The sequence below is a fragment of the Moschus berezovskii genome, chromosome 11, assembly GCF_049115385.1.
Source record: "Moschus berezovskii isolate FMDL1 chromosome 11, NW_MosBer_1.0, whole genome shotgun sequence".
Taxonomy (NCBI): Eukaryota; Metazoa; Chordata; class Mammalia; order Artiodactyla; family Moschidae; genus Moschus; species Moschus berezovskii.
The window spans coordinates 104,632,319-104,658,560 of record NC_142470.1 but is presented as its reverse complement, the minus strand read 5'-3'; the positions used below and the strand labels follow the sequence as shown (position 1 = coordinate 104,658,560).

The 26,242-nt window shown below is 47.9% G+C and overlaps 1 protein-coding gene across 6 annotated transcripts in view; it reads right to left on the bottom strand.

Annotated features, from left to right (window-relative positions):
• The window catches only part of CRACDL (CRACD like), a 131,777-nt gene that overhangs the window by 70,042 nt on the left and 35,493 nt on the right, over positions 1-26,242 (bottom strand). For 2 of the 6 annotated variants that reach the window (XM_055399579.2, XM_055399576.2), the window contains exon 1: positions 3,533-3,994. The exons of 1 other annotated variant lie outside the window; for it this stretch is intronic. In XM_055399579.2, the coding sequence (XP_055255554.2) occupies positions 3,533-3,606 (74 nt within the window). In that variant the 5' untranslated portion in view covers positions 3,607-3,994. Of the gene's footprint in view, positions 1-3,532; positions 3,995-26,242 lie in introns of those variants that run through there. 3 more of the 6 variants (XM_055399575.2, XM_055399577.2, XM_055399578.2) reach the window with 3 other exon arrangements.

Genomic DNA, 26,242 nt, shown 5'->3' with positions numbered 1-26,242 from the left:
TAGAGACCAATAATTGATAGTCTTTAAAAAACCTAAAATTAGGCTTGACCTAGAGAAGTGAGTCATCTCCAATCTGGCTAAAGACGTAAAACTTGAAGACTAACTCCTTGAGAATAGGGAACATGTACCAGCACGGTACTGCCACACAGGAGGTCCCCCAAAAAGATTGTTGAATGAATGAATGGGTGAATGAGCAAATGAATCAGAGGCACTTACAACACTTAGACAAAGGATTCACCTTCTGAGAAAAATGACACAGCATCCACTACCCAGTCACAGTTCCCAAGACCAGGGGACACTCCAATGTCTTCAAGACAGATATCTTTCAAAGTTCATGACTTAGGACTTCCCTAGTGGTCCACTGGTTAAGAATTCACTTGTCAGTGCAAGGAACATGGGTTCAACCCCTGTTCTGGGAGGATTCCACTTGCCTCAGAGCAACTAATCCCATGCACCAAAACGACTGAGCTCACAAGCCCTACAGCCCACACCCAGCAACAAAGACTCAGCACAGCCAGAAATAAATTTTTTTTAAAAAGTCCATGACTTAGCTAAATGATGTCACATTTCTTTAGTCTGATTTCTCGTCTTTGGCTCCCTAGACATCACCTGCCCTAGAACCAGGCAGAGCCTTTGGGAGTCAAGGAACATGGATGCAAGGAGGACCCTGCTTCAGATGCCTGCTTCCTGTCCTTGGGGTTCCCTTCAGCCAGAGGGCTGAAAGGGACAGTGAGAGGATCCAGAGAGAATGAGGCAGTGGACCACAAGCGGCCAGCCTGTTTCTTTGCCAGACAAACGGCATAGTTTATAAGCATACAGGTACTGTCTCATGGAAGATAAACTACACCATTTATTTGAAACTTATGTAACAGTTGATTTTGCAGTACTCAGAGTCCTTATGAAGAAGTACACTGGTAAGTTACTTAGCTGGGAACGCATACCCTCCTATAGAGGTATACAGACATACACACAGGAACCTGCATTCAAGTATGCAGCCTGTGTCTACAGGGATGCTCCTCAGTGAAGCTCATGCAATACATGACAGCTTTCACAGGAGTTGCCTGCTTTCACTCGCTCAGAAATGAATGTTTTCATGTGAGATTTTTAAAATGCTACTTTAGACGTTTTTATGTTAATAGAATAAAATCTATGAGATATGTTTGCTGCTGCTAAGTCGCTTCAGTCATGTCCGACTCTGTGCGACCCCATAGATGGAAGCCCACCAGGCTCCCCTGTCCCTGGGATTCTCCAGGCAAGAACACTGGAGCAGGTTGCCATTTCCCTCTCCAATGAGATATGTTTACAAAATCATAATTTCAAAAATAGGCAAGGGGCTTCCCTGGTGACTCAGTGGTAAATAATCTGCCTGCCAATGCCAGAGACGCTCATTTGACCCCTGATCTGGAAAGATCCCACAAGCTGTGGAGCAACTAAGCCCGTGAACCACAACTACTTAGTCTGTGCTCCAGAGCCCAGGAGTCAAGACTGCTGAAGCCTACATGCCATAGAGCCCATGCTCCGCAACAAGAGAAGCCACTGCAGTGAGAAGCCCAAGCATCACAACTAGGGAGCAGCCCCCTCTCGCCACAACTTAAAGAAAGAGCCCTCGCAGCAGCAACAAACCAGCACAGTCAAAAATAAATAAATAAAAGAGGTGAGCATTGAACTCTGCAGCTTCAGAAACTGCATTTGTACCATTCCTGGGAAAACATATTCTAATGCTGGGGTATCTTGCCAAGACGTGATCTGACTTGGAAACTCTCAGTCTTTGAGTGAGCTGCGAATTGTGCTAATCACTACCCACATGGGATGGATGGACCCAAAGTCTGGGGTGCAGAGAAGCCTTATGAGGGCTGGTCTGTTTTTAACTTGAGCTTTTTTAGGTAGTAAATTCCCCTCTTTCCTGCATGTCTACAAAAAATAAGGACATGAAGAAAGTTCTTAAGGCTAAATTTATCTCGGATGTTCCATATGTGATTGGCATTTCTGTAGCGCAGCAGATGCAGAGCTGAAGTTTTATTTTGTTTGTTTTTCAATTAGGAAGTCATGCTCCAAAGTCTATTAATGAGGAGACATCACACCACCGCTCTATTCTGATCCATTCAAAACAGGCCAGCATCAGGCACTGAGGTTGAATAATTATAAGCAAAAAAAAGATTTTAATGAAACAGTAACAGTGATGGTGACTTTCCTGCATAGGGCTCTGCAACAGTACAAAGATGTGTGTTCACATGGCAGCCTTTGGTTGCTGGGTTCCTGTCCCTATGTAGCAAAAGGAGCAAGTGAGGCTTGGGGGACGGGGTGGACGGTCTGCAGGTCTCCCAGCATCCCCCACCCCTCCAGATGCATGCTGATGAAGTGGCAATATTTGTTTCCCAAGACCGTCCACTTGGCACAGATGATGTGCAGACGTGACCATCACTTGGTTGGATAGAGGTTGCCATACTGGAATTTTCCATTTGGTGTATGAGACATGCAAGCTCTTTACTTATACTTGCAAATGCATTTCAACCTCTTTGGAGCTCTGCCTCCCTTTGTACTATCATGGTGGAAGCACAGTGCACCAAAGGCCAAACATTTTCAAAGGATGAGGTCACCCGCAGCAGGGCGAGGCGGCTTTGCGGGTCCACCGGCCTCTGCTCCCTAAGAACTCGGGCAGGCCACCACCCTCGGCAAGTCTGTCAGTTAATAATAAGCCCTTTGGCATTATGTGAAGAGAAAGACAAACACTGTATGACCTCACTTACATGTAGAATCTAAACAATACAACAAACTAGTGAATGTAACATAAAAGAAGCAGATTGACAGACAGGACAAACAAGCAGTTACCAGTGGGGAGAGGGACGTGGAAGCGACGGACAGGGAGGGGATTGAGAGGTACAAACTACTGGGTATAAAATAAGCTACATGGATATACCATACAGCACAGGTAATATACCCAATATTTTATAATAACTATAAATGGAGTATAAACTTTAAAATTGTGAATCGCTATATTGTACACCTATAACTTACATAATATTGTATGTCAACTATACTTCATTTAACAAAATTAAATAATAATAAAAAAAGAACAAGCCCTTCAGTGCTGATCGTTAGTTCCAGGAACAATTCTAGTGATCTTTTATGTTGCCCTTAGCTGCCTTCTCTCCACCAAAAGGACACAGACTCTGCCGTGTGGATCCACCTTATACAGGCATGGGATGTTCAGAGGAAAACACTCTGTCTTCCAGCCCCCTTCCCCTGCCCTTCTCTCTTCCTTTCATTCCCCATCCCCTTCACCTTAGCACCCTGCTCCCCTCTGTTTCAATATATGCATGTGTCACAAAGAAAATAAAGAAAATCATTATTTTGTTCCAGAATTCACACAACTGAAGGAGATATACATAGTGACGTCTGTAAGGAAGGGGATCATAAATGACAACAGATACTGAAAGTGCCCTCAGGCCCCAGGGCTGTTGTGCAGGGTCGGGCCCCCCTCCCTCTCAGCCCCTCTGTCTACCCCACCACCTCTCAGCTCTCAGGGGCGCACCTGGGGTCAGGCTTGATGCACTGGTAAAAGGCAGCCATCTTCGTGAACATGGAGGGGGACTTCGGCACTTTCATTCTCCGGAAGGACAGAAGGCCTCCGCTTCCCCAAAGGGGCCCTCGGGTCACCCCTGGGTGCCGATCAAGAGCCTTGCTCCCGTTTCCAGAGCAGCACCTAGGGCCCCAAGGACACGGAGGCTTCTACCAACTCTGGCAGCCCCATGGGGCCTCCAGGCAGGTGTGCAGCACAGGGCACTGGAAGCTCAGACACACAACCACTTCCTCCTTCCCTCCATCCACGTGGACGGCCAGGGTGGGGCTGGAGCTGCCACCCGCCTCCCTCGGAGCTGAGTCGCTGCCCAACTGCTGAGGGTGGAAATTGACAAGCCCGGGCTCTGCCTCCCCATGCTCCCGACTGAGTCGGGCAAAGGGCATTAATCGCCCCATCTGAGCAAGGGTTCAGGGCCCTGGGGGAATGTCTAACGCCCCCGCCCCACAGCCGTCTGTTCCCTTGCTCTGGCTTTCTCCCTATTCCCTCTTCAAGCTTGTTGCCTCAGGGCCTGGATGTGTTCAGGGACGTCTTTCCTGGGACCGTCCCAAGGCTCCTCCTCTCAGGCAGGCGCCTGCCCCGGGGCTTGCTGTGGCAGCCAGAGCTTCAGCACCCTGCCTCTGACCACACCTGGCAGGTCCACAGACCACGCCCTCCCCGCTCCCCGGTGACGTCCCCGCTGATGACCTGCAGCTGCCACTTCAAAATAACAGACTCCTGCCTCCCAGCCTCGCAACTGCACCTGCGTTCCTGCAAAGTCTAAAGGCTGCTAACCGCATTGTCAGCGGTTTCCAGGCAACGTCTAGAGGGCTGACAGAAGGCTCTGGATGACAAGTGTGACTCTGTATTATGAAAACTGCGGAGCAGCAGGCGCGACTTCTGAAGACGGTGCTGAAGAAGTCCTAGATTCCTCTTCTGTTTTCCGAAACGCATCCATATATATAAAGTCCTGGTCCTGGCTGTTGTTAGTCATGTTTGACTCTTTATGACCCCGTGGATTGCAGCACGCAGGCTCCTCTGTCCTTTGCTATCTCCAACAGTTTGCTCAAATGCATGTTGAGTCGGTGATGCTACCTAATCATCTCACCCTCTGCTGCCCCCTTCTCCTCCTGCCTTCAATCTTTCCCAGCATCAGGGTCTCTTCCACTGAGTTGGTTCTCATATCAGGTGACCAAAGTATTGGAGCTTCAGCTTCAGCATCAACACTTCCAAAGAAAGTTCTGGTTGGCTGGTTTATAATTGAAATAATAAAGCATAACCAGTGTATTTGATGGTAACTAAAGAAAGCAGTGAGTTTAATGAACTTGGGAAAAAACGACTGCTGAGTGTTCTGCAGGCAGTTTACACCCACCTGCCCTTGGACTCTTTAGAATCTTCTAAAGATGCTCTCAGCTGCCTGGATGTTGCCAACAGCTCAGCCTTCTCTGGGGAGAGGGAAAACAGACTGGCGGGGGTGTCCCTGTCTCCCACGAGGCGAGTCAGGGGCAGAGCGAACCACTGAAGGGTCAGGGATGGGCTTGGCTTCAGGGTGGATGTCTCTAAGGAGTGGTCCCTGCCAGCAGCCCTCTCTCCCCAGAGGCCAAGTCCAACAGACCCACAGCTGCAACTCACCCCACTGGAGGCCAGCTCAGCACTCAGCACACTGAACCTGAGCTGCCCTGCCGCTCACTGTGGCCAGCCCTGCTCTGGGCCTAGTCAGTGTCCCCACAGGTCCAGGACGGTGTAAGCGGAAAATCTGCTGCTGAAATCAAGGCCTGTACCTCATCTAGCTGTGAGCCCCACGAGGGCAGCTGCCTTCTAAGAAGCCCAGGTCAAGGTGTCTCCTATCACCTGTCCTTGGCAAACATCAGTAATCAACCACAGCGTCATTCTCACAACTGCTCACCACACAGCCCTCCGGGGAGCTACTGCCAGTTGCTTGGAGCAGCACTTGGCTAGAAGCCTGTCGACATTATTGGCAGAAATTGCAGTAAATCTATAGAATTGGATTCTCGCCTTCTCTGCCACTAACAAGCAACTAACCAGCTGAATGACTCGGGGCAAACCACGTCCCTCTCTGGGCCTCTGTCTCAAGTCTGATATGAGTGGTTTGAACTGTGACACCTGACAGTCTATCGGAGTAGCTCAGGAAAAATAAACGTCTGTAAAATTGGCCCAAACTTCATTTTTCTGTGAAGATGCTTCTGTTAACCAACAGAGGAAAAGACGTGCTCGAGCTGAGAACAACATCTATGGAAAATATATTTTCAAAATCTAGTCACCATACTGCTTGTCTGTGAGCCAGGAAAATGAAGTGGCAATGACAACACAGAAGTCCCTCAGTCTGGCCTGGCCATCTCACCTCCTGCTGCCTCCCGCCCCCAGCCATCTCACCTCCTGCGATCACCGCCCCCCACAACCCATGTAGCCACACTGACACTCTGCTACCCAAGGGAATGCCTCATCCACACACATCAGTGCCTCTGCCCACCACCCTAAGAAACCTCAGAACTTGCTGGGCACCTCACATTCTTCCTCTGAGCCCCTGACCACTCACATTATTTCCCCTCCTGGAATGTGAACTTCTTAAGGGCAGAGATAAGCTCTTTTCATTTCTGTAGCTCTGATATCTACACACAGTAGACGCTGGGAAATATTTAATGAATGAGTGAGCCTCATCACCTGCGCTTATAAAAATCTAAGGGCAGGGACTTCCCTGGTGGTCCAGGGATTAAAACTCCACCTTTCCAATGCAGGGGCCCCAGGTTCAATTCCCTGACTGGGGAACTAAGATCCCACATGACATGTGGTGTGGCCAAAAAATTATAATAATTAAAAAAAGCGCAAAATCACTTTTAATAAGGTAATTTGCTTTATTAAGTTTCTCCTAAGGTGGGGGGGGGGTGGATTCTCAAATAGTTGGCTTCCGTTTGAGCCATTTGGTAAGATGCTCTGACAAAGTGCTCCTGTGTGATTCAGATGTGTGGGCTGGCTGGGTTTGACATAAATATCTTCCTATTTTGCAATTTGGAGACATCACATTTGGAGAGTGAGGACATGGAGCAATCTGAACACACATTTGGCTCATTATGTGAGGACATCTAATATTCCAAATTTTTCCAGCCTCTCTGTATTTTAAAGACCTTGGAGAAGCAGCCAAGTTCCCATTTTCTTCAATACTGCCATGGTGGTAGGAGGGTGTTGTACATGTATATTAATAGATGCCCCATACCAGTTGGTAGTTAATGTGCATAGCTGGTCTCCTCAATCAGACTGCAAATTCTCTAAGAACAATGTCAATCAACTAGATTGTTTTATGTATTCCAAGAAGCCAAATATGCAGTAGGTGCTTAATAAGTGCGTAGTGATTAATTAATACAGGGCTTCCCCAATGGCTCAGCAGTAAACAATCTGCCTGCAACGCAGAAAACTTGAGTTTGATTCCTGGGTCGGGAAAATCTGGAAAAGGAAATGGTAACCCACTTCAGTTATTCTTGCCCAGAAAATCCCATGGACAGAGAAGCTGGGTGGGCTACAGTCCATGGGGTCACAAAGAGTCAACTAAGCATGTGAGGACATGACGTGACTGATTAATACGGTGCAACATACAAGCCACATCCTCCTGGACTAGCCAGGGCCATCAGCGCACACGGCAACAGGCATGTTGAGCCCGTGAAGCCACACCCGTGAAGCGACACCCGTGAAGCGACTCCCGTGAAGCCCTTAGCTGACATTTGCACAGCAAAGAGGAAGGCAGACTGTGTAGACAGGTGGGATCCCGTGAACAAGTGAGGACTCTGGGAATTTCTCACACTTTACCTCCTAGCAAGCCAAGGCATGATGCCGGCGGAGCTTACATGTGCCAAGAAGTGCTGTACACATTCCACATGCATTTCTTCTTGAAATGTCAGCTGAACTGAATATTACGAGCATTCCATCCAAGCCAGGCCACTCAGAGTCATGCACGGGAAAAGGAGCGTCACCAGGTGATGGTCAGCAGCAGCACGAGGCACCAGCACAGGCTCTAGCTGGAGGGTGGAGCCTGGGGGACTCCTGTTTCCGGGTGCCTGCTCCTGGGATGGCTGCAGGCTTTCCTGCCAAAAGGCAGCTAAATCAGGTGGCCAAATAGGCAGGGGGCCCTCTTCCATCTCCACTGAGTCACATTTTTCCCCAAAGGCAAGGGTGCAGCAGCCAGCTGCACCCATAAGGGCAGCCCCGAGTTCCTGGTAGACACAGTCCCACCCAGTCCCGGACTCTGAGTTCCCGGGGAAGGTGGCTCAGGGAATCCTGCGGTCCCGTCTGATACGTCCCCCGCCGAGCAACAGAGGAGAGCACCTTGCTGACTCTGCTCCTCGGAGAGGAAAACTTACCGAGCATTCTGCTTAATGGCGTGAGGTGCTGACAGGCTGACCAACCTGGGACACTGGTGCCTCACTTGCCTGGAAGCCCACCCCCAGGACAGTTGCTGTGGGCAGGGTGTCTGAGAAGCCTGTGGTTCCGCTTTCTCCTGGAGGCAGCCCAGTGGGATGGAGTCTGAGAGTGAGCAGGGGCCAAGGATGGTGTGTGCACCTGCCAGGGATGTCGGGAGGCCTCATGAACGGAACCCCGGTGGCCCTGCCACTCCAAGGGCAGCCGGGGGACCTGCGGCCTCAGCATCGCCTGGGAGCTGATGAGAGGTGCAGAATCTCTGACTCCATCCACCCAGATCTATGCTCTCAAAGTCTGCCCTGGGCCAAGAGCCCCTGGTGATCCCTCTGCATGTTAAGGTTTGGGAACCACTGCTTTACAGGGGCCTACTCTGCCAACAGGGGTGGAAACTGGGTTCACTCAGGCCCAGACAGCCAGGAACTCAGTAAGAACCTGCCAAGGCCTGACTCAACATATGATGTGGCCCAAGTCAGGAGCTACAGTTGGTCAATGCAGTTCTACATCCTGGCAAGAATGGTTGTTTCAGGGACAGGCATGTGACTTATTTCAGGCCCAGAAGAGTGAGGCTCAGGGCTTTTATGGAATTGTTGAAAGAGAATACTTCTTTTCTTTTGGGTCTGGAAGGATATGAGTTTAGAGAGGAAAGAAGTACCAAGAGGTAAAGAGGAAAAGCAAAGCACCTGGGGACTCTGCTTAGAGTCCTGGATTAAACTGTTCCTGAAGGCAGTTACCAGTGATTTTTCCAGTTACTAAGCTACAAAGTCTGTCTCTTGGGTTTTTAAAAAGCCAACAAACCTTTGCAAGCCTTATTTGCAAAATAAAGAGTCCCAACTAATTCCCGAGCAAACAGGAACTATAAGAGTGAGGTCAAGCCACCCGGATATGTTTTGTTTGGTTCTATTTTTAGATCTTTAGGACACTTTCAGGACAGGAAAGACTGGGGCCAAGGAAAGGCTGGTATCAGTAAAGGAAGAGTCTGTTCATAGCAGATTTACAAATGGCAGAGGTGTGACCCCTCTCTTTCAGAATCACTTTTTTTCCCCTTTTTTCTTTTTTAAAAAGCTTTTTATTTTGTATTGGGATATAGCCAAGTAGCAAACAATGTTGTGATAGTTTCAGGTGAACAGCAAGGGACTCAGCCACACATATACACGTATCCATTCTCCCCCAAACTCCTCTACCATCCAGGCTGCCATATAACATTAAACAGAGTTCCCTGTGCTATGCAGTAGGTCCCTATTGACTATCCATTTTAAATACAGCAATGTGTACATGTCCATCCCAAACTCCCTAACTATCCCTTCCACCCATCCTTCCCCCATAAGTTGGTTCTGTTAAGTCTGTGAGTCTCTTTCTGTTTTGTCAGTTCATTTGTACTGTTTCTTTTTAGAGAATCACATTTTCAAAAAAAGATTTTTTTGATGTGGATCATTTTTAAAGTCTTTATTGAATCTGTTACAACACTGCCTCTGGTTCATGTTTTGGTTTTTTGGCTGAGAAGCATGTAGGATCTTAACTCCCTGACCAGGGACTGAACCCGTACCCCTTGCACTGAAAGACGAAGCCTCCACCCCTGGATCACCAGGGAAATCCCTCAGAATCACCTTGGAGCAGCTCGGTAACCAGCGGAATAAGCCATGGCCGAGGCCTGTCCCACTTTCCGCACACACTCAGTGTCCTCTGGTGGAAACGCTTCTTCCTTTGGGTGGAAAACAGTCTGGCAAAGAAGAAAGGGCTAGGGCTTCAGAAGGAGACAGACCCAGCTGACAAGCAGTGTCAGCAAGATCCGTGGACGAAAAGGGCTGAGGAGAGGTGCGCAGGAAAGTCAGTCTTTGACATGTCACAGTGTCCTGGGTCCCCATAGGATCAGAGCTCCAGAATGACTCCCGGGCTCCAGAGGGGGCCTGGGTGGGGCAGTTCACCAAACTCAAAGGGACCACAGAAAGGGAAGACTCCACACGAACCCTGAGGCCTGGCAGAGCGACTGGTGCAGAGGCAGGAGGATGGTGGTCCTGATGGACTAGACAGAGGCACTGAGGCCAGCAGCGTTCCTCCCCCTCTGCCCACCTGGACACCACGCACCACAACTCACTCTCCAGAGCCCAGCTGCCACCACCCGATGCTGAGGGCTGGAAGAAACACCATGCCCGCTGAGATTAAGCTGGGCAGCTCTGGGCTCCCAGGGCTCATGCAAATGATGCTGGGCTGTAGGAAAACCAAGGTGCTCCTTGGGCGCCTACCCTGGTGGCCTGAGAGCTGCACGCTGGCAGTCCAGCCTGGGGCTCGGCTCCCAGCAGGCACGTGCTGTCCCTGAAAGGAACATGTCTTTGCACTTACACCGAGCACAATTCGGGCGACCAACCAGAGGTGATAAAACTCTACCCCGAACAGAGGGAGGAGCCTGCGCCTGAGTAGGATGGGAAGAGCCCCGAGTTGCTGTCTGCACGGGAGCCCCGGTTGTCACTCAGTGGCCGGGCCTCAGTGTCCCGCGTGTCCGGACCCACCGCATAGGCCCGGATGAAATGATGTAATGCCTGAGGCGCTTGGAGCCAAGGGGAGGGCGTGCGGCTCACCGATATTTTTGGCATCTCTCAGAACGCAGCACATGGCACCCACGCACACCACCTCCACACAAGGCCTGCTCTGGCTGTCCCGTGCTCAGCTCGCTGGGATGTGGAGACAGTGCGCCCACGCGAGCGAGCCAATCTGCGGCTGCGGGGGTGGGCTGCAGGCCCCCGGGGCCCATTCTGCCTGGAGACGGCGGCCAGCAGGCGGCGTGAGCGGGACTGTAGGTTAGAACCTGGTGCCAAGGAGGCCCTGGAAGCACAGGGCAGACATCTGCCCTTTCCTGGCAGGAGGAGCAGCTCTGAGTCTGAGCCCAGGACAGGCAGAGAGGAAAGATGAGATGGCAGGGCTGGATTGGAACCCCATCTTCTCCCTGCGAGCTGGCCAGCCTGGCCAAACCACCAGGACACCCCTGTCCCACTCCTGCCACCCAGGCCCACTTCAGCGCAAAGAGGGAGGCATGAGTGACAATCTGGTGCCCACCTGCAGGTACCTGAGAAACAGGAGATGGAACTGGGCTTTCAGGGGAGTGGCACCAGAGGCTGTGCCCCGTCCTCCTACCCTGGAATCCAGTGTCCGCTGACCGGGGCTTCCCTGGTGTCTCAGATGCTAAAGCATCTGCCTGCAATGAGGGAGACCTGGGTTTGATCCCTGGGTTGGGAAGGTCCCCTGGGGAAGGGAATGGCAACCCACTCCAGTATTCTTACCTGGCAAAACCCATGGACAGAGGAGCCAGGCGGGCTACAGTCCATGGGGTCATAAAAGAGTTGGACACAACTAACCAACACTCTCGCTGAGCTGGGTGCAAGGAGGGCAGGGAGAGGGCACGGGGTACCCAGAGGCACAGGAGTGTGGGGAGGGGTGAGTGTCCATGGTAGTCAGGCATCAAAGGCAGCTGAAGACCCGGCACAGAGGCTGTGGCTTACGAAGGTGAGATGATCAAGGCAGGCTGAACTCTGCCATTGCGGTCAGTTCATCAGCAGTTATATCAGGGCATGGGATGTGTGGCTCAGTTGCTATGGTATTTTACTTCCAGACCTGGGTAAAATTACCCTGTACCAAGACCCGTTTAAAAGCATCTTCTACTTCATGCCAACGAGCTGCTAACCCAGGGCGGTGGGGGCGGACAACAGCGAGAAGAGTAACCCCCTTTTTTATGGTAAGATACATAGCAATGCATTTTTAAAGTTTCTCAGCAGGAATAGATAACAGCCAAGAGCCATAATGATGTTATCAGAAGGATGTTTACAATTCAGAATGAAATAATTATCACAAAAATATGACTGACAGGATATGGTAAGAATTTTTAAAAATTAACTCAGTAAAGCTGCATAAGAAAGAACTGAAAATGAGGATGAAAATATGGCCTTTAGAAGCTCAGAATCTCAGAGGCGGAAAAACTGAAGCTTTCACTAGGCAACCAACCATTTTTCAAGCTGTGGAACTGAGGCTGACAGATTCTGTAACTTGCCCCAGGACACAGTGAATTAGTGGCAAAACTGAGCTCTCTTAGCTAACCAAATATGATGATGCCAAACATTCAATGTGATTCTGACCATCTTTATTAATAATAATAATAAAAAAGAAACAAGAGCAAATGACATCAGCAAGAATGGTGGTATAAGGACCTTCAAAAATCTCTCCTCCACAAAAGCAATTAAAAAACTGGCAAAAAATAAATAAATAAAAAGTTAGAGTCAACTTTGTCAGAAATTAGCCAAAGTCTTTACCATTCCATGGAGTATCTATTCCATGGCTGAATCTCAGTTAAATCAGTGAGTGTTGTGGCATTTTAACTTGCCTTATTCCAACCTTTGGCTTTCCATCACCCTGGTAGCCTTGAAAACCACCAGGTTCACAATTACTGTGTAAATGAGTAGCCTGGCAGCCAACAGATATGGAAGAACTGGGTTGGAGTGTCCTCAAAGCTCCACTCTCAGAGAATTGTCACTGTTTAATCTGTTTAGTGGTTCCCTGGAGAAGCCTGCCTGCAAGGGAAAAAAGCCCAGTCTGACCTGAGTCAGAGTTCACTCAATATAAAAAGCTCTTTTCCCCCTAAAGGTAAATATTCAACTTTACAGAGGCAAGTGGATACAGTTAGGGCAAACAATACTATGCCGTGCTGCGCTCAGTCGTGTCCAACTCTTTTGCGACCCCATGGACTGCAGCCCCACCAGGCTCCTCTGTCCATGAGATTCTCCAAGCAAGAATACTGGAGTAGGGTGCCGTTTCCTTCTCCAGGGGATCTTCCTGACCCAGGGATTGAAACTGCATCTCCTGTTTCTCCTGAATGGACAGGCACGTTCTTTACCACTGTGCCACCAGGGAAGCCACCTAGGGACAAACAAGACTATTTAAAACACTTAAAAGGAAAAGCCTGACATACTCGTAGGAATCTAGAAGACCACATGAAGGGCTATGCACACACTCAGGAGAGGCCTGAGAAGGCGCTGAGCTCTCACCTCTGCTGTCCTTGAGGCTCTCTGTGCATGTACGAAGTCAGGGTTTAGAGAGAGTTGTCATCTGTCTGAGTACAGAGTCCCTCAGCAAAGACTGGGAGGATGGCTGATTCTAAATGTCTAAAGAAGTCTCTGTCCAATCACTGCTGCTGCTGCTGCTGCTAAGTTGCTTCAGTAGTGTCCGACTCTTAGCGACCCCATGGACTGCAGCCTATCAGGCTCCCCCGTCCCTGGGATTCTCCAGGCAAGAACACTGGAGTGTGGTGCCATTGTCTTCTCCGCTGTCCGATCACTAGCTGATTACTAAACCAACCAAAGTAGAGACTTCAGTGGCCACACATGACAAAAAATATAGAGTTTATAAAATTTGTTCAGAAAAGTCAATACAAACAACAACAAACGCTGGGGAATTAGGGAGAATCTGAAATTCAAAGTTGCCACATTATATATTTTAAATGTTCCACAAACTTAGTAAACACACAAAGGAAAATAAGTGTGATCCATATACTGGATACCCAGATTTTGGACTTACTTAACGAAGAACTTAAATCAGCTAAATATGATTGGCTTTAAATATGTTCAAAGAACCACGAAACTGTGTATTAAGCAGAGTATGAGAATGATGTCTCACCAAATATACAAGAATAAAGAGAAAGAAATTAGAAAACCAAATAGAAACTGGACTTGAAAAGTACAATAACAAATTTTAAAAAAATCACTAGAGGGACTCAAGAGCAGATTTAAAAGGATTCAGTGAACTTGAAAATCCATCAGTTGAGATTAACCAGCCTGAGAAACAGAAAGAGATACAATGAAGAAAAATTCCCATCATTGAACATACGAACATGTGCATATCAGGGGTCTGAGAAGGGGAGAAGAGAATGCAGGGGGAATATTTGAAGAATAGTTGTACACTTGTAAAATTTGAGGACAACATTTATCTATACATCTAAGAAGTTCAACAAACTCCAAGTAGGATAAACTCGAAGGATCCATACTGCAACACATCATAATCAAACTGTCAAAGACAAGGGAAAATCTTGAAAGAACTCATATCCTATAAAGGGGTCTTCAGTAAGATTAATGGGCTTCCCAGGTGGCTCTAGTGGTCCACCTGCCAATGCAAGAGACACAAGAAGGTGTGATCCCTGGGGCCGAGAAGATCCCCTGGAGAAGGAAATGGCACCCCACTCCAATATTCTTGCCTGGAAAATTCCATGAGCAGAGGAGCCTGGCTGACTACAGTCAATGGGGTCCTAAAGAGTCAGACACGACTGAGAGACTGAGCACCAAAATAAGATTAGTGGCTGATTTCTCATCATAAGTCACACGGCCAGAAAGCAGTTGGATGGACTATTCAAACTGATAAAAGCAAAAGACTGTGCTATGGGGACTTGAATAGAATTTGTATCCTATCGTTGTGCGAAAATTGTGTAAGTTTTTGTTATGCTGAATTGGTTCACAGAGCTTTTCAGGTCTCCTATATCCTGCTACTTCTCTGAATACTCATTCTATTAATTTTTCAGAGTTTGATATTGAAACTCCAACTAAAAATCTTAATTTATCTACTTAAAAAATAATTGTAATATATAGTGGAACTATATGTAACTCTGCTCTGTATTTTTCAAGTCTCCTGTAAATGTGTCTTCATAGTTTCATAATTTAAAAAACTAAAAATTTTTTAAAAAGAATGAGACTATGGATGAACAACACTAGACCCAGCAAACTGTTCTACAACAGTGAAAGAATGGGGGCACTTCCCTGGTGGTCCAGTGTTTTAAGAATCCACCTTCCAATGCAGCGGACGTGGGTTCAGTCCTTGGAAGGGAACTCAGAACCCACATGCCGTGGGGCAACTAGGCCCACATCCTGCAGCGAACAGCCACAATGAAAAACCCACGCAATGCAACAAAGACCCAGCACAGTCAAAAAAAAAAAAAGCAGAAACAGTATTTGAAAAAAAACAAAAAACAATGAAAGAATGGGGACAACTGCTTAACAGGTATAGAATACCCATTCAGAGTGAAATAAAAAGTGCTTTTAGAGTAGAGACAGGTGGTGAGTGTACTGAATGCCTCTGAACTGTTCACTTTAAAATGGTTAATTTTATGGTATATAAATTTCACCTCAATTGCAAAAAATGAAGGAAAAAAAAATAAGACAAATTAAGACATACTCGGGTAAACACTAGCAAACCTGCCCTACAGGAAATACTAATGGGCACTAGATGGTAACTCAAAACCACACAAAATAAGTGAGCACCAGTAATTACACAGGTAAATATAGAAGTCATTTATAATAATAGAAATGTCTTGTTTGTAACTCTTTTTTCCTTCTATTTAAAAGACAGTTGTATAAAACAATAACCATAACTCTGTGTAACTAGGCACATGGTGTGTGACGATACCATTTGTACGAATACTATTTGAACTGAATAGGGGTGAGGAAATGGAATTTTAAAAGAGCAAACTGTCGTTATACTATTAAATTACGTTGGAATTAATCTATACTAGATTGTCATAAATTTAAATTGCCAAGGGCAACCACTAAGAAAATAAAATCTAAAGGAGGTAAAGAAATGACAAGGGAATGTAATGGTTGGCTGGAATGCACGGGGTAGGGAAAGGCGGGGCTCATTGAGACAGCAGCACTGACACACACACTATTATGGTAAAACAGTAACTAGTGGGAAGCGGCTTCAGCACCAGTCCTTCCAATGGATATTCAGGGTCGATTCCCTTCAGGACTAACTGATTTAATCTCACCGCAGTCCAAGGGACTCTCAAGAGTTTTCTCCAGCACCATAGTTCAAAAGCATCAGTTCTTCGGTGCTCAGCCTTCATATCATGGTCCATCTCTTACATCCATACATGACTACTGGAAAATCCATAGTTTTGACTATACAGATCCTTGTTGACAAAGTGATGTCTCTGCTTTTTAATATGCTATCTAGATTTGTCATACTTTCCTTCCAAGGAACAAGTATCTTTTAATTTCATGGCTGCAGTCACCATCCACAGTGATTTTGGAGTCCAAGAAAATAAAAGCTGTCACTTCTTCTACTTTTTCCCTTTATATTTGCCATAAAGTGATGGGACTGGATATCATGATCTTAAATTTTTGAATGCTGAAACATTCTACATTAAGATATCTTTTTTAAAAAGCAAACAAAACTGAAAGCAAGCAGAAGGGAAAAAATGATAAAGATTAGAGAAGAAATGAATGAAACTGAGAACAGGAAAACAATGGACAAAATCAACAAAACCAAAAGTCTGTTCTTTGACAAAATTGACAAACCTTTAGCTGAACTGACCCAGAGAAATGAAAAGACTCAAATTACTAAAATCAAGAATGAAAGAGGGACCATCACTGCTGACTATACAGAAGTAAAAATGATTATAAAGGAATTTTATGAACAACTGGATATCAACAAACTAGATAACCTAGATGACACAGACATATTCCTAGAAAGAAACAAACTACCAAACTGAATCAGGAAGAAAATTTTAATTGATTGATTATGACTAAAAAGATTGAATTAGGAATTTTGAAACTGTCCACAAAGAAAAGCCCAGGTCCAGACGGCTTCACTGGTATATTTCACCAAATGTTTAAAGACTACTAATGGACTGCAGTTTCTTTTTGAGGCAAAGAAAATGTTCTGGAATTAGACTGTGGTGGTGAAAAATATGTGGGGATATGTGAATTATATCTCAAGTATTTTAAAAGTAGGAGGAGAAGCAAAGCAAAAGCCATCTAGTAATTATAAAAATGGGACTCCTGGATTTTTTTTTAAATTGGTACAGTTAAACCCTATTTGAAAAGTTGTATGTGAATGATAAGCCCCTTCTTTTTTTTTTCCAATCCTAAAAGTAGGTGGCTTCTTATTTCATCTCTTCCAAAACTTTTCTACCCTGTGAAAGCTTTCAATAAAGCTGAAGACTTGAGTTATCCTAAGAAAAAAATATGCAATTTACATAAGACAGGGAATATATATTCTTAATTTATAAAGAGCTCTTATAAACCAATACAGAAAATGCAAACATTCCATTGAAAAGTGGGCAGAGGATATGGAAAAACAATTCACACAGTAAGAAATAGCCAGTAAGCATAGAAAAAATCCCCACTAATAACCAAATGCAACAATTAGACACCTGGAAATTTTAAAAGGCAAGTGCTATTCATCTTTGGCAGAGTGTGAGAAATGGGCACACCCATATGCTGCTGGTTGTTTAAACATGGCCCAACTTTGTTGGACAGCCATTTGGCACCATTTAGCAGTTTCTATGAAAATCTTAAATGTTTTCATCCTATGACACAGCAATTATGCTTGTGGGAATTTGTTCTATAGAAACAAACAGTTACATGAGCAAATATATTCCCTGCAGCCAGATTTGTATTATAAATTTACTCATATCAATGTACACACTGCTGCTGCTGCTGCTGCTAAGTCACTTCAGTCGTGTCCGACTCTGTGTGACCCCACAGACGGAAGCCCACCAGGCTCCCCCGTCCTTGGGATTCTCCAGGCAAGAACACTGGAGTGGGTTGCCATTTCCTTCTCCAATGTGTGAAAGTGAAAAGGGAAAGTGAGGTCACTCAGTCTGTATTTAAAATGGATAACAAGGACCTACTGTATAGCATTGGGAACTCTGCTCAATGTTATGTGGCAGCCTTGATGGGAGAGGAGTTTGGGGGAGAATGGATACATGTATAGGAAGGACTGAGTTCCTTAGCTGTTCACCCGAAACAATCACATTGTTTGTTAATCAGCTAAACAAAAGAAACATTTAATAAAAAATTAAATTTAATTTAAAAAAGTTAATTGTATCATAAACACTTGATTTGGGAATAGTTAACTATTTAGAATACTAAAGAGTGATTAAAAGAAATGAAGTAGACCCACTTATTGACTTGGAAGTATTTATAAAATATGAAATGTCAGTAAAGATCTGCAGAAAAATATGCAAATGTAGTATGATCTAAATTTGCAAAAAATGTAAACCCCAATATGCATGCATGTGTGTATGTATATATACAACGTGTACGTCACTTGCTTCCATCTACAACATGTATATATTATATATATACACACACACACATATATATGTAGAACCAGTTACAGACACGCTGAACTCCTCAGAGTGAAGCAGAAACCACCCTGCTCCTACCACCTCCCTGCATCTCGGCCATAGTTTTTCCAGGCTCTCTGAAATAGCAGCTAAATAGCCCATCCCTTTTAGCATCAAACACTCCAGTGCAATCCATGGACCTCAGGGTAGAATCCTTTCCACAAGGAAATGCCTCTACTCCCTGGCTAGCAGAGGCCCACAGGCCTATGGGGGAAGCTGTGTGCACACCTGTCCAGCTCAGCACCCAGCCTGGACCTGGACAAAGGGCCTCCAAGGACAGGTCGAGTTCAAATGGGGCTGGGGCCCTCCAGTGGTGTAGGCCCACCTCCCTACCCCCATTCCCGCCTCCCTCCAGCAACAGTGCCCTTGGCCTGTGCCCACCTCCTGACTGTAGGTCAACACGCTCTTGGGGACCCTTGGCCCAGGCTCCTCTTGTGCAGCCCTCACGCTGCCCACGGCCGTGGCAGGAGGGCCATCCGTCCAGAGAGGCCGTTCCTAGGTGCCCCTCCCCCACGTCCGGGCACACAGGGTGGGGGAGGGGGTGCGGGGAAGGAAAGGAGCTGAAAACATCTCCAAGGACCTTCTCTCCCACTATGACCCCAGCTCCGGGGCCGGCAGGTGGCCGGGCCCGGGAGCCTGCTGCCTCCCCCACACCTGGACATGGGACCTGTGGCAGCGCCACACGTCCGTCCACAGTCAGTGCAGACGCGCTCTTGGGCCACACCCTGCTGGGTAAATGCACAGAAAAGGCCTGGGGAGACACACGCTGGCTTATCTCTGGGGCTGGGTCAGAGCTTTTCACCCTACATGCTGCTGCGCTTACTTTTATTTTTTAATTACTCATGTAAATGAAAGGATAATTAAAAAGAAAAACATCTCTGGGGCCTATTTCTGATCTTCTCGGTGTGAACAGCTTGTCTTTCACTGCAGAAGCCCCACAGGAGCCTAGTGAAGGCTCTGAATCCTCACTTCCATCTGAATTCACCTGACCTCCCAGGGGCTACACAGCAGAGTCGCTGGGCGCCATCCCCAGGAATTCTGATGTAATCAGCCAGGAATGGGTGTGGGCATCAGGCATGTTAAAGCTCCCCAAGTGACTAAGTGCAGCCGGCTTAAGAAGCCGTGGGCATGCTCCTTTCCTAAACCACGGCCAGCTCTTCCCACTCCCGCCCTCCACGCCCCCACTTGTGTCAACACCACCTTCTCCCAGGGGAGCCGGGAACATGCCACAGAGGTAGAAGCAACAGTAACTGGTGAGGAGGGCACGATGTGAGAGCCCACAGCCAGGGCTGGGAGGGCTGGGAGGGCAATGCCAAAGGACCACTCACTGGACAGCAAACGGTGTGATCGGTCCACTGGGAAGGAAGCCTCTCCACTGATGTTTCAGCTGTTGTCGTTGCTCAATTGCTAAGTCGTGTCTGACTCTTAGCAACCCCATGGACTGCAGCACCCAACACTTCCCTGTCCTTCCTTCACTATTTTCCAGAGTTCACTCAAACTCATGTCCGTTGAGTCGGTGATGCTATCTAACCATCTCATCCTCTGCCACCCCTTTCTCCTTTTGCCTTCAATCTTTCCCAGCGTCAGGGTCTTTTCCCATAAGTCGGCTCATAGCATCAGGTGACCAAAGTACTAGAGCTTCAGATTCAGCATCAGTCCTTCCAATGAATATTCAGGGCTGATTTTCTTTAGGATTCACTGGTTTGATCTCCTTGCAGTCCAAGAACCTCCAACAGTCAGGGTCTATCTGGACTTCCCTGGTGGTCTAGTGGTTAAGAATTTGAATGCCGATGTAGGGAATGTGGGTTCAATCCCTGGTCTGGAAAGACTCCACATGTCATGAGGCAACTGAGTCCGTGCTCCGTGACTACTAAGTCCTCTTGCCTAGAGCCCATGCCCTGCAACAAGAGAGACCACTGCAATGAGAGGCCCCGATCACTGCAGCTAGAAAGTAGCCCTCATTTGCCACAACTAGAGAAAGCCTTTGAGGCAACAAAGACCTAGCAGAGCCATAAATCAATTAATTAATTAACTTTTTAAAAAGTCAGGGTCTACTAAAGCATTTCCACTTTCCTCCAGCTGTCTTCCCTTCTTCTGGATCACTGGCCGCCACTGTTTCTTGCCCACCAAGCAATCTCTGTTTTTGTTGTCAGGTTGTTGCTTTTTCTTTTGCTTTATCTGGAGGACCTCTTTGACTTCTTCCCCCCCCCTCCAATATGGGATGTAAAGGTGAATTTCTGAGTTCTTCAAGGCACAGAAGTATCCTTACGCATCTTCACACTTGATTAATAATGTAGCTAGGAGTAGCTTTCTCATTTGGAGTCTGTCTCCCTCAAACGTGGCAGATAAGGTACCACCAGTGGGGCTGAGGAGAAGTCTGCTGCCAGTTTGATCCCGTTCTTTTTGGTAAGAAGTTTCTTCTCTCCAGAAGCTTAGCAATATGTTTCTTAAAATTATGAAGTTTGGCTAGAATTTATTTCCCTCAGGCCTCTCCTTTAGATGGGAGGCTGGGTAGGTGGGAAGGAGGCTGGCAGCCTGGGACTCTCACTCATGGCTGCTAAAAATAAGAAAGCTTTATTCTGGGCGCAAAGCACATGCTGTCTTTCACTTCTGTGCATGTGTGCTAAGTTGCTTCAGTTGTGTTCAACTCTTTGGGGCCCTATGGACTGCAGTCCACCAGGTTCCTCTGTCCATGGGGATTCTCCAGGCAAGAATACTGGAGTGGGTTGCTATGCCCTCCTCCAGGGGATCTTTCTGACTGAGGGATCGAACTCGAGTCTCTTACATCTCCTGCATTGGCAGGTGAGTTCTTCACCACAGCATCACCTGGGAAGCCTGCTGGAGAGCATCATCTTTCCTCTTTGCCTGTTCTGAGGTCTCAGGTTACCTCAGAGCCCAGCACCATCGCCAGGAACTGTCCAGGCAGTTTGTCCACCTTCTTCAGAGAACACTTGGTTTATCCTGGAGGCAAGATCTGCCCTGGGCTACTCTGCTCTGCAGTCGCTGGGGATTCCTGGGGGTGGGTGCTCCACGGCAGTTGCAGTTCTCATTCTTTGGGTTTAAGGAGCTTGGAGCTTCTCCAGGGCTCCATGAAAAACTCACTCACATCTCTCTCCAGGGTCTTGAGCTGCTGCATCCTCTGCTCTGGTTTTCTTGGCAACCCATTCCTTTCTTATGTTTGCTGAGGGTATTGTCACTTGCTTTTTTTTTTCCACCTCATTGACTATCATTTCTTTTGGACCCAGTGAGGGAGGAAAGTGGGGAGGCTAACTCCCAGTAGATACAATAGTAACTTTAAAAATCAAACTTCTGGAGATAATCCGTGATTACCACCTCATGCAAATTCCTCATTAAAGAGATGAGGAAAAAGGCCCAGAAAAGCCAGTGACCTGTCCATGTGCCCCACTGGTTGGTCAGTGGGGAGCCAGGGCAAAGGCGGGGCTGGGCCACAAAGGCAGTGCCCATAAGCTGAGACCATGAGACTTCCGTGTTCCTGGTGGTCTGCTTTAATCAGGAAATCAGACGAGGCTTCAAACAGGAACAGGTTGGCAGGACTGTGAAGTCAGCAGAGCTTGTCAGCGCTCCAGGGTCCATCTCTGTGGCAGTCTGGATGGCTGTGGGATGCAGGGCAAACCATCCTTGACCAGGCTGGCCGGACACGACTTCAGAGACAGCAGAGTCGGTCCTGGGTACAAGGCACACCCCTCCCCTGCCAGCAAGGGAAGGCGGAGGACCACAGAGACCTGATGGGGCAGAGAGCTCCCCCAGTCCCCCAGCCGCCCAGGCCAGGGTCTGAGCAGGACACACGTGCTCCCAGCTAGGGCTGTGGGGCAAACCCCAGGCGAGGGCCGCCTTCAGCATCTTAGGTTCCAACCAGCAACACGGAGACCAGACTTGGACTCAAGACACCATGTTTTCCAAGTGGACAGCCATCTTTTTTTAGGTGCTGGGGGAAAGAAAGAGGAGGAGGAAGGAGGAGGAAGGAGTGGACACCCCCAGCTCCAACCTGCTTGGCAACAGGGACCAGTTTCACCAAAGACAACTTTTCCACCGGGGTCGGGCAGGGGGTGTTTGGGGATGATTCAAATGCGTTAGACTCATCATGCGCTTTGTTTCTACTATCATTACGCCAGTCCCACTCAGATCACCAGCAATACATCCCAGAGTTTGGGGATTCCTGCTGTAGACAGTCTGGCCGCAGGACCACACAGTAGGGAACAGAGAGGCCCAGCTGGGAGGCAATTCAACGTCAGCTAGAGCAGGGAAGCGACGGCTCAGGCCCACCATGTGAGAGTCGCTCTACAGAGAGTGCTGTTGGGCGTGGTCGGTGAGCTCCTCCCCGGAATGTGACGAAAGCCTCCAGGCCACCTGATGTCACCCACAGAGGGAGCAGGGTGGGCGTGCGGCTCAGTGTTGGTGAGTGGGCAGTGACCCGCACAGTGTAAGAGGACAGGCAGATACGCGACATGCTGCAAATGGAGGGAGGCAAAATTTCCTGCAGAGGGGCTCCCCTCTGGGGGCTCGGCGGTGGAGAATCCGCCTGCCAGTGCAGAGGACACAGGTTCGCCTCCTGGGTCTGGAAGATCCCACATGCCACGGGAAAACTAAGCCTGTGCACCACGACGACGAAGCCTGTGCTCTCGAGCCTGTGAACTGCAACCACTGAAGCCCACGTGCCTAGAGCCTGTGCTCCACAGTAAGAGAAGTCACCCCACTGAGAGGGCCACGCACCGAAACTAGAGAACAATGCCCCCTCTCCGCAACGAGAGAAAGCCCTCAAGAAGCAATGAAGACCCCGTGTAGCTAAATAAATAAATAAATCTTTAAAAAAAAAGAAAAGAAACTTCCTGCCAAGGGGGGCTCTGTGCAATTTTCTCAACGCCTCCAGCTCCCATCCTCTCCCTCAGGGAGAGGGGGCATCTGGAGTTTATGTACCATTATTCAAGTATTTAAAAGGTTATTATTTCCCTGCTCAAACTGTAGGCAAATCAGAAGGCAGGGACTGGCACCTCAAGGTCATCACGTTCCTGCTGGTCTCTGGCTCTGGGGTTTTACAGATGACGCTGGCCCTTCATCATCAAGTTTTCCCTGAGCACCTTCCGGCGAGGCTGTGCACAGTGCCAGGACATAACAGTGGCGGCACAGGGAGGCCTCTGTCTGCAACAGCCTGGGGACAGTGACGGCACAGCGTGGCAGGGGCCAGCACAGAAGAGCGGGCCATTCCCGGGCCAGGAAGGAGATGCTCAGCCCAGAAGAGTGTGATGTGCAGGCTGAAGGTGGACAGGTGGATGGAAAACCTGCCACACAAATACTATGTGTGGCCAGGGGTGCGGGGCATGACTCCAAGGGCAGGGAGCAGGATTCTGCAAGTGCACGGGTAACATGCTGAGTGCTGGACGGGGGGTGGGTGGATACGGAGACTAAACCTGACACACAAGCAGGAAGAGCTGCATGGTTCAAGGATGTGAAGCCATGTCAAGGTGTTCGGACTCTGCTCTAAAGATACTGAGAGAGGTGCTTCCCTGGTGGCTCAGCGGCAAAAGAATCCGCCGGCCGATGCAGCAGATACGAGTTCAATCCCTGATCCAGGAAGATCCAACATGCCTTGGAAAACTAACCCCCTGCACCATGCGCCACCACTACTGAGCCTGTGCTCTGGAGACCGGAGCAGCAACTACTGAACCCCTGCCACCCAACAACTGAAGCCCACGTGCCCTGCCCAGAGCCTTCTCTTGCAAGAGAAGCCACTGAAGTGGGAAGCCCGCATCCTGCAATGAGTGAGTAGCCCTCACTCTCTGCAACTAGGGAAAAAGCCTGTGTAGCAGTGAAGACCCAGCAGGGCCAAAAATGAATAAGTAAATGAAATAATAAAGGGAATGAGAGCTTGACAAGGTGTTCAGCAGGAGAATGAGCTGAGTGAAATTGAATATCAGAAAGATCTCAGCTAAAGGGGAGAGCAGGGTGGTGAGTTGGGTGGAAAGGAAAGGGGTCGATTGAAGGGTATTTAGGAGACAGAATACACAAAGCAGGGTGCCTATCGAAGGGTGTGAAGGAGATGACACAGATGGACCCCGGGTTTCAAATTCAGGCAAATGCGTGGATGGTGGAGTCTGTTCAAGACAGGAGACTTGGCTTTGCTGGGGAGAGAGACGTGAAGGTGGTTCACCCTTCTGGACATGTTTCCAAAGAAGAAAAGATTTCAAAGGGATAAACTAACAGCTGAAAAGGAATCACTGTTCTCAATTTATCAGTTTCATAGAATTGCTTATAATCATGTATAGCTCAGTTGGTAAAGAATCTGCCTGCAATGCAGGAGACTCCGGTTTGATTCCTGGGTCAGGAAGATCTGCTGGAGAAGGGATAGGCTACCACTTCAGTATTTTTGGGCTTCCGTTGTGGCTCAGCTGGTAAAGAATCTGCCTGCAATGCGGGGGAGACCTGGGTTTGATCCCTGGGTTGGGAAGATCCCCTGGAGAAGGGAAAGGCTACCCACTCCAGTATTCTGGCCTGGAGAATTCCATGGACTATACAGTCCATGGGGTCACAAAGAGTCAGACAGGACTGAGCGACTCTCACACAATCATATAAACATTCATATAAATACACAAAAGGAAATCTTAAAAGTGGCAAAAAAAATCACTTAAATGATCAAGATTGCCGGGAGAAATATCAATAACCTCAGATATGCAGATGACACCACCCTTATGGCAGAGAGTGAAGAGGAACTAAAGAGCCTCCTGATGAAAGTGAAAGAGGAGAGTGAAAAGGTTGGCTTGAAGCTCAACATTCAGAAAACAAAGATCATGGCATCTGGTCCCATCACTTCATGGGAAATAGATGGGGAAACAGTGGAAACAGTGTCAGACTTTATTTTTTTGGGCTCCAAAATCACTGCGGATGCTGACTGCAGCCAGGAAATGAAAAGACGCTTACTCCTTGGAAGGAAAGTTATGACCAACCTAGATAGTATGTTAAAAAGCAGAGACATTACTTTGCCAACCAAGGTCCGTCTAGTCAAGGCTATGGTTTTTCCCATGGTCATGTATGGATGTGAGAGTTGGACTATAAAGAGAGCTGAATGCCAAAGAATTGATGCTTTTGAACTGTGGTGTTGGAGAAGACTCTTGAGAGTTCCTTGGACTGCAAGGAGATCCAACCAGTCCATTCTAAAGGAGATCGATCCTGGGTGTTCATTGGAAGGACTGATGCTAAAGCTGTAACTGCAATACTTTGGCCACCTCATGCGACGAGTTGACTCACTGGAAAAGACTCTGATGCTGGAAAGGATTGGGGGCGGGAAGAGAAGGGGACGACAGAGAATGAGATGGCTGGATGGTATCACCAACTCGATGGACATGAGTTTAAGTGAACTCTGGGAGTTGGTGATGGACAGGGAGGCCTGGCGTGCTGTGATTCATGGGGTCGCAAAGAGTCGGTCACGACTGAGCGACTGAACTGAACTGAACTGAAAGGGGCAGGTCAGGAGCAGAGATGCAAACACTACAACTTTTATTTTTTGGACACACTGGGCAGCATGTGGGATTTTAGTCCCCCAAGTGAAAGTGTAAGTTGCTCAGTTGTGTCTGACTCTTTGACCCCATGGACTGCAGCACGCCAGGCTCCTCTGTCCATGGGGATTCTCCAGGCAAGAATACTGGAGTGGGTAGCCATTCCCTTCTCCAGGGGATCTTGCTGACCAGGGATCAAACCCCGGTCTCCTGCATTGCAGATAGAGTCTTTACTGTCTGAGTCACCAGGAAAGCCCCTCCTAGGGAACAAACTCACATCCCCTGTACTGGAAGCTTGGAATCTTAACTGATGGACCTCCAAGGAAGTCCCTCCATGATATTTCATAGAAGAGAGAATATCAGATTGTGACCTTTCATGCATCCTAACAACCATCAGTCAAAGGACACCAGCGATGTGGAAGTGAGCCCAGGTTGGGGAATCTTCCTACACCTCTCAGTACAGAGGTAATTACTTCCAGGAGCAGAGGGGTCTCGAACCTGGACAACCTTCTGAAATTATTTTAAAATTCTCATCCAGTAAATCCGACTTGTTTTTGATGCACAGTCCCCTGAGTTTTGACACCTGCCTAGATT